The 8,044-nt window shown below is 48.3% G+C and overlaps 4 protein-coding genes across 5 annotated transcripts; all 4 read left to right on the top strand.

Moving 5' to 3' along the window:
* Positions 1 to 479: 479 nt before the first annotated feature.
* On the top strand, positions 480 to 1,074 carry ABB37_07169 (hypothetical protein; the record flags this gene model as incomplete). Its single annotated transcript, XM_015805708.1, has 1 exon — positions 480 to 1,074. Exon 1 carries the CDS (start codon positions 508 to 510, stop codon positions 1,072 to 1,074), a length of 567 nt encoding a protein of 188 aa, XP_015655714.1. The 5' UTR covers positions 480 to 507.
* A 1,179-nt stretch (positions 1,075 to 2,253) lies between these two features.
* On the top strand, positions 2,254 to 2,728 carry ABB37_07168 (putative calpain-like cysteine peptidase putativecysteine peptidase Clan CA family C2; the record flags this gene model as incomplete). 2 transcript variants are annotated; one of them, XM_015805707.1, is made up of 1 exon in its annotated part: positions 2,254 to 2,728. In XM_015805707.1, exon 1 carries the CDS (start codon positions 2,381 to 2,383, stop codon positions 2,726 to 2,728), a length of 348 nt encoding a protein of 115 aa, XP_015655713.1. In that variant the 5' UTR covers positions 2,254 to 2,380. The 2 variants fall into 2 exon arrangements, with proteins under 2 accessions (XP_015655713.1, XP_015655712.1); XM_015805706.1 differs by having other exon boundaries at positions 2,292 to 2,728.
* Positions 2,729 to 4,369: 1,641 nt separating this feature from the next.
* On the top strand, positions 4,370 to 4,988 carry ABB37_07167 (putative calpain-like cysteine peptidase putativecysteine peptidase Clan CA family C2; the record flags this gene model as incomplete). Its single annotated transcript, XM_015805705.1, has 1 exon — positions 4,370 to 4,988. The coding sequence occupies exon 1, from the start codon at positions 4,572 to 4,574 to the stop codon at positions 4,986 to 4,988; it is 417 nt and encodes a 138-aa protein (XP_015655711.1). The 5' UTR covers positions 4,370 to 4,571.
* Positions 4,989 to 6,004: 1,016 nt separating this feature from the next.
* Positions 6,005 to 7,126, top strand: ABB37_07166 (putative mitochondrial calpain-like cysteine peptidase; the record flags this gene model as incomplete). The annotated part of the gene is made up of 1 exon (XM_015805704.1): positions 6,005 to 7,126. Exon 1 carries the CDS (start codon positions 6,518 to 6,520, stop codon positions 7,124 to 7,126), a length of 609 nt encoding a protein of 202 aa, XP_015655710.1. The 5' UTR covers positions 6,005 to 6,517.
* Positions 7,127 to 8,044: the final 918 nt, after the last annotated feature.

The following is an 8,044-nucleotide window of genomic DNA, read 5'->3' as shown; positions in this document are numbered from 1 at the left end:
GGGGGAAGGGGGGAAGGAAAAGAGCGGAGGCACCCTCACCACCGACGCGATACGAATTGAAGGCAGAAGAACGAAAGAAAGAAAAAAGGAAGAAAACGCCGGCAGCTGAAATCGATGCTGACGAGTTTGCAGCTCCCCTTCACCTCATGCGAGCTAACGATGGACGGATAGAGAGAGAGCGTGCTTGGTGTTCTTCCGTCTTCTGCTCTCGTCTCCGTTGCGCGACAACGACCTCCTCTTTCTATTTCAATACATAAATCATCGCTACGTACGTTTTCAACGTCCCTCCCTCCTCCCGAGCTGGGGTTTTCTTTCGTTGTTTTCTCTTCTTCGACTGCACATCACAGACAAGAGAAGCCGGAGCCCAACCAACAAAGCCGCCACCGTCACCGTGCCTCTTGACGAACGAGTCGCATCACACACGTACACCTTTCCCCCTCCTCCGTACCCTTCCCCCCCCCCTCCCCAAACAAAACAAAGAAACAATTGGAAACTCACTACACGACTATGGAAAAGACCTACCAGGGTCTCTACACGACGCTGCTGCGCGAGCACGAGGAGGTGTTCGCCAAGCAGGACCTGGCACAGCTGCGCGCCTTCATGGACGCCATCAAGAGCTGCGACGGACGCGTCTTCGTGCTCGGCTGCGGCCGTGAGGGCATCGCCGCCCGCTCCTTCGCCATGCGCCTGACGCACCTCGGCAAGAAGGTGCACTGGCTGTGGGACGACACCACTCCTGGCATGCACCCCGGCGACCTCTTCATCTGCGTCAACGGCTCCGGTGCGATCGGCAACGTGATGTACGTATACGAACAGGCTAAGAAGACAGGTGTCGACATTGCCATGATCACCGGCGACCCGATCCGCTGCCCGAAGGACGTCAAGCACACGCTTTTCATTCCCGCAATGGTCTACCGCGGCACGTGCCCGGACGTCGTCCACTCCGACCAACCCATGGGCAACTTATTCGAGCAGCACCTCTTCCTGCTGTTCGACGTGATCGTGATGATGTTGGAGAAGGAGGTGGGTCAGAGCCACGACGCGATGGAGGCGCGCCACCGCAACATCGAGTGATCGTCGTTTTTCTTTCCCTCTTTTTTACTTGTGTGTATCACCCTATCGCCGTGTGTGTCGGTGTTTTCTATCTATCTACCTATCGATAAAAATATGGTTTTTTTTGAGGGGATGAGGGCTTGGGCTGGACGCGAAGGCCGTTTCTCCTCCACTTACTGACAAACAAAAAGGGGTGCTATAGTCAGCGGAGAGCGCAGGTGAAGCAACAACAACCGATACGTCCTGCCGCGGCAGAGGGAAAAGCGACTCTTGCTGTTGCTGTTATTGTTGTTGGTCGTTTGTTTTCTTGATTCTTGAATACAACACACCCCTTCCTCTTCGCAGTTCCACTGCGGGGAAGAGACGGCGACGGAGCCTTTTGCGTCACATCAAAAGTAGCGGTACTCACCATTATTATGATTATTTCCGGCAACGCGTCAAAAGATTTCCTTCACCTTTGCTTTTGATGTCTTTCCTTTATTATTATTCTTTTAGGATTTGAGAGCGAACGAAACGCGGTTGACCGCCCTTCTTTTTTTTCCTGTTGTTGTCGTTTAAAGCCAAAACGCCAACTAAAAAAAAAGTTTTTCTTCTCTCTCTCTCTTGTTCTCTTGATTTATCTTTTCCATTCTTCCTGATGTTGTTGTAGCCCCTCCTTCTCGTCCCTTCGCGCTCGTCGTCATTATCATTATTATTCGTATTCTTTTGAGAGGGGAGTGCGCGCTTCGATGCAAGCGCCGCTGAAGGAGCAGCGTGGCAGAAGAGCCGTACAACGCATGGACCAAGCGTCACACATGGCGGGAACAGGGAAAGAAATATATATATATATATATATATATATATATGACTGCGTAGCAAGCTAAGCAAAAATTCTCAATGCACTGTTGATAGCGATAAAGAATGACGATGAACGTTACTTTTCCTGAGGGGAAAAAAACGTGTCTTCACGGGCGTGACTTGCCCGGCTTTTGAGGTCTCCGCGGTTACTATTGTTTATTCTTTTTGTGATAGTGCCCAATGCATCCACACGAGCAACACATTTTTTTGGGAGGAGGAGTGGAAGCGCTTCCATGCGCGATAATCTTGGATCAACTACGTTGCTATCTGAATTGCGTCCTCCCTTGCTGTTTTCTTCTTCTCGCCTTACTTTTTCTACCATTCATGGACCCTTCATCGCTCTCTGCTCAACACCGCAATATAGAATTTTTCGAACTTTCCCTCCCTTCCAACCTCAAAAAGGCAAACTTTCTGTTCTTACTGTGCTCTCACATTTTTTCCTTTTCAAACTTCAATACCGGTTTTTTTCTATTCTCTTCTTGACTCCACCATGTCTGAGATCAACTACGAAAACGGCCAGCCGACCTACACGGGTGACACCGTCGTGAAGTGCTTCAAGGACAACGGAAACGGCCTGCTCTTCCGCATCGTCAACAACGACGAGCACAAGTGGGCGTTCTACAACGACACGACGAACTACAACATGGTGGTGAAGGTCTCCTTCGGCAAGGACAGCAAGATCGAGGCGCTCGGCAACACGAAGATGGAGAAGGACGAGGAGAGCGGCGAGTTTAAGTGCGAACTGCACATCGCGCCGACGCAGACGGAGATGTTTATCGAGGGCGAGCCTAACGGCTTCAAGATCAGCTTCGAGGCCAACCCGATCCCGAAGGCGTAAAAGGAAACAAAAATACTCCTCCACGATGACCAAGCAAATAAAATGAAAAGCGGGAAGAAAAAGTGCATTATTCGTTGGGTGAAGTCGGCAAACATTCGAACCTCCTGCGTGTGTGTATGTGTGTTTGTGCGTGCGTACGGGCGTTACCTTCCGTCTTCTTTCTCACGGACCACAGACATCTGCTGTGGCGCTGTAAAGAAAAGGAGCGGAAAAAGGAAAAGAAAAAGAAAGAGGGGAGGCGTTCCAGAGGATGATCGTCTTTGTCTTTGTATGTGTGTGAGAACGGTGCGACGCGCTGAAACGGATGGAAAGCTCGACAGAACGGGGCCTTTTCTTGATTATTATTATTATTTATTTTCCGCACCCTCAGGCAACGAAGGTGCGCAAGCAGCAGTGTTTTTCTTTTTTATCATGTTGCTGCTGTCATTGCGTTGTTCTCTTCTTTTATTATTTATTGTAGATTCTCCGGAAAGGCAGGAGAGAAAGGAGAGAAAGAGAGAAGAAAAAACTCCTGCTGTGCTGTTCCACTTCCACCAGAGTTTTTTCTTCTTCCTCCTCTCTCTCTCTCTCAGTGTTTCATTCATTCGATGACGCTTCTATCTGCGTGCTTTTTCCGCTTTCCCGTTTTCTTCTTCTTCTCGCTCTGTCAAGACTGTGTTTTTCTTCGGCACACACACACACACACGCTCGCGCACGAACCAAACCACCCACACGCACGCTCTTCGATCCTTTGTACGAGTCCACGTGTGTGTGTGTGTGTCAGCGCTAGGTTTTTTTTGGTTGTCTGATACATACACACATCTCGTCGTATGGTGGAATGCTGTGCCTTTTTCTTCGTCCCCCCCCCCTTCCCTTTCCCTCCCGTCTTCGTGCAGGTGTTTTCATCTCCCTTCTTTCTTTGTTTTTTTGGTATGTACCTTCTATTTGTTTCTCTATTATTGATTTTCTGTTCCCGTGCGGCTCATGTTCTTCATAAGTACATACATATTTATACATATATCTCTATGTATGTATGTGTGTCCTTTTGTTTTCATTATTATCATTTGTTATTGGTTTTTGTTTTCTTTTCTCTCCCGCTTTGTGGCATTTCTATGCGGCAGCGTGAGCGCAAACAGAGATGGTGAAAAGAATTGTAAAAAAAGGAAAAAGGAAGTGACGAAGGCAAGTCGATGTTAACGCTAGAGAGAAGGAAAGAGAAGGGGTTCTATGTTCGTCTTGTGCGTACGTATGAACGTGCGCCTCACCTTCTGCGACGCCGTGTGACGCTGGGGTGACGGGCAATGCCATTTTCTGTGATCTTGACCGCATTTGCAGTTGTTGTTTTTTCCCTGATCTCACAAGAGTCGCCTCGTTCGCTGCAAGGCCTCCTTTTTTTTTTTGAGGGGGTGGTGTGTGTGCTTCCTCTTCTCTTTTTTTTTTTGGAGGGAGCGGCTCTTGCAACTCCGCTCGGGTTTCTCGTCGCCAAAGCAGCCTTCATGTTCCTTCGTGCTCATCTTCTCCTTCGACAACTCGGTTTCCCGCTTCCTTCGCTCTTTGTGTTATTAATATTATTATTTACTCTGCCTTGGATTGATGGGCTCTGCATAACAAACTCCGACCACGACCTTACCACACTCATTCGCACATCGTCGCGTCATGAAAGATGCGTCTCTTCCCTGTTTCCTCTCGCCCTGCCGTCATCGTCGCCCCATCGACCCCTCGGGTACGTTGAGGCTCGCATCGCATTCGCGCTCACAGACACCAACGCGCATGCACATATACGCTGAGCTTATGCGTTTTTTCGCTCTTTTTTATTTCGTTGTTGACGGTGGACGGAACACGTATAATTTAAAGAGGTAATAACATGTACGGGGACAGGGTCCACTACGAGAACGGCCAGCCGACCTACACGGGTGACACCGTCGTGAAGTGCTTCAAGGACAACGGAAACGGCCTGCTCTTCCGCATCGTCAACAACGACGAGTACAGGTGGGCGTTCTACAACGACACGACGAACTACAACATGGTGGTGAAGGTCTCCTTCGGCAAGGACAGCAAGGTTGAACCCCTCATGAACACTAAGACGTGGCGGAACGAACGGACGGCGGAGTTCGAGTTCGAACTGCACATCGCGCCGACGCAGACGGAGATGTTTATCGAGGGCGAGCCGAACGGCTTCAAGATGGTTTTTACCGCAGAGGACATGTCAACGGAAGGCGGTGACGCTCGCGAGCTGTCCGATCATCCTCTCGCCACCGTCGCTCCAATAGGCCGTGAGTAGAGGGAGTATGCAGCTCCCGCGGATAAGCACGAAAGGGCAAAAGTCTGTGACTAACGTTGTTTCTTTTTTTTTTTTTACTAGGCGCTTGCGAATGGAATGACCTAGCCTTGTAATTATTCATCCTACCTCTCTTTCTCCCTTTCCCTTTCCCTTTTCATTCTCAACTGCTGGGATTTAGCAGTAAGTCACATTTTTATCTTTTTCCCTACCCGCCCAACCCTGAACTCCGCCGCCCACCCAACGGGGAAGCGTGAGGCGGGTCACCCCCTTCGTCAAGTCTATTGAATGGTTTGTTTAGTAGTGGAATTTCGATATATTTTATCATTGATGATTGCAGTGCTTTCTATGACATGAGGAAGACCGTTTTATGTGTATAGTGAGGCACAGGTCTGTGCCCCTTCTGGTAGGTGGTGATCTTTACGGTGAGCAGGTGATTCTGTTATATACTCTGCTTACTCGAGAAACTAAATGAAAAAGCCGGCAGAAAACGTCTGACTTTCATTCGATGCGCGTCTCGGTGGCTTTTCTTTTATTATACATTGTTTTTTTTTTTTGGAAACCTATACTTTTGATCCGTTGTGTACTTCAGTGAGTTCCGCTGTTTACTCTATTCAAAGAAAAGGGGGAAATGGAAGAAAAGAAAGTAAATGAATGAGCGTGCGGTGAATCGTATTGGAGAGCCTCCACAGTTTTATATGAATTTTGACAGATAACGCTTTCTGCTTTTGTATGATTCGAGCAAGCTCGGCGTTTGCGCCTCGTAAGCTGACAAAAGCTGGGGCGCGTCTTTCGAATCTGCCATACGGAACTGTTAACGGTGGGAGAAAGAAAAATGAAGCAACGCAATCGTGCTTTACGCACTCTCTCTCTCTCTCGTCGATATTGATCTACTGAATCCAGCTACACCGCTGCAATGCAGCTGGATCTTTCGCGTTCCTCATCACAGACAAAAATCGGGAAAAAATACCCTTTCTCCTTAAGCTTGATTTCTTTTTCTTCCCCCCCCCCCCATCGTAGACAATCAACACAAACGTTTGGCTGTTGTTGATTCCCCCTTCTCTATCTCCATTCAGGTCCACATCTATTTGATATAACGATCATCATCATTGTCCGCCTCTCTGTGCTTTACTTTTGGTTTTTGTGGTTTGTTTGGTTGTTTTCTCTTCTTCTTTCTTTCATCTGTACCTCTTATACATAAGACGGTATTCTTCTTTTTCCCCCGACTCGCTTTCTCTTATCACCGCCGGTATTTCCTTACCCCCCACCCCTCTCTTTTCCTTTCCTCATCTGTGACGATCACGAAGTTGGCGGTTTCACCGTCTTCGCAACGAACAGCGTGGAAGACGCTTGGTTCCTCCTCTTCGTCCTATGTTGTTTCTGTTTTGATTTTTTCTTTAAACTGTTGTAGCTGATCTCGAAGTGCGAAAGGCTTCGTAATTTGATACATCCATTTGTTCATTTTCTTTTAACGCTCCTCGACTTGTGTGTTTTCTGGTTTTTTTTGGTTTTGGGTTTTCTTCAAAATAAAAATGCTGCCTACTATTCTCTATATTATGGAGAGTCCTCGCGAGGAGGCCAACGAGACGTGCGCCTCCATGGAGACGAGCCGTTTCAACTTCATGCGTGACTCGGTTTTCCGCGGCGCCTCCACGAGCGCGGTGTCCGCGTTCAACGAGGACCAAATTGAATTTCTCAACGGCAAGCCCACCTACAAAGGTAACCGCCTCTTCAAGTGCTTCAAGAACCGCAGCAACGGTCTGCTCTTCCGCATCATTAACGATGACGAATTCCGCTGGGCCTTCTACAACGATATGAACGACTACAATGTTAAAGTCACCTGCACGGCCGGCGCGGACAGCCACGTGACGCCGCTGGGCAGCACAACGATGGCCATCAATGCGAGCACGAGGGAGAAGGTGCTGGAGGTGACGGTGGGACCGCTGGAGACGGCGATGTTCCTGGATGGCGTGCTGAAGGGCTGCAAGCTGAGGTATGAAGCGCAGCCGATCCCGCGTTCCGAGTGCCTGGCGAGAAAACTAAAAATCACGGACTTCAACGCCCTCTCGCAGACGATGCAGGGTGTCACAGATGATGACTCGCAATTGCAAGTCAGCGACACCAAGGAGAAGTCCGATTAAAAAGGAAAACTTGAAAGAAGAGGACCGGAACAGGGAGGCGTTCTTTGTTGGGAAAAGAAGGGAAGCGCAGCCGTCAGGAAGTCTTGTAGACGCGCGCGAGAGCAAAAGAAAAGAAAAAAACGCTAATAATGACTGTGTGAAAATGGGAAAGCTGTTTTCCCGCCGTGCTGCTCCGTTCGTTCTCCCCTTTGCAGTGTGCGGAGGAGGAGTGGACGAAGCACACGCGCTTGTTTTGTGTTTTTGTTCTCACCTTCTTTTCCCGCATCTTCCATTTCACCTCCGCACAGTAACCGCCCCCTCCCTCCCCGTACTGCCGCTGCTTTGGCACGCGGCCTTTGTGTGTGTGTGTGTGTGTGTGTTGGTCTGATGACACTAAGTTGTTTTCCCCCAATTCCTTTTTTTGCCTTCTGTTTTTGTTGTTTTTGGTTGTTCTTTCCGTTTGTAGAGATCAGCGGTGAGTTTCGATACGATTCTATAAATATATATATTTATATTTATAAATTGCTGTTTCTGTTATTATTTTTCCCTTTCTCCCTCCGTCTTTTTTGTAAAGCTTCTCCTGCCTTTATTATTCTAATTCGGTTTCACGCCGCTTATTCTTTCCTCCGGTTTCCCCTTTCGTTGTTTGATTCCTCATGCGTAGCTGTGTCATTCCCTGTAAAAGAAAACTATTGTTCGCCTGCTTGCGTTCATGCTTCTGTTTGATTCGATTCAAAGCAATGAACTCACTTTCTTTTCATCTTTTCATATATAATGTGTCTTGATATTGTTTTTTAAGATCATTTTACCGCTCGTGAGCACGCTTTGGCGTAGTCTAAGGTGCGAGTATCTGTACTCCTAAGTATTAACGCCTCTTAGTTCTTCCTCTTTCCTCTTCCCTGTATCATTAGGCTGTGTTTCTCTCTTGTGAAGCACACT

The sequence above is a fragment of the Leptomonas pyrrhocoris genome (genome assembly GCF_001293395.1).
Source record: "Leptomonas pyrrhocoris isolate H10 chromosome Unknown, whole genome shotgun sequence".
Lineage (NCBI taxonomy): Eukaryota > Euglenozoa > Kinetoplastea > Trypanosomatida > Trypanosomatidae > Leptomonas > Leptomonas pyrrhocoris.
Note: the sequence above shows the minus strand (reverse complement) of the source record. Positions and strands in the feature narration are given on the sequence as shown.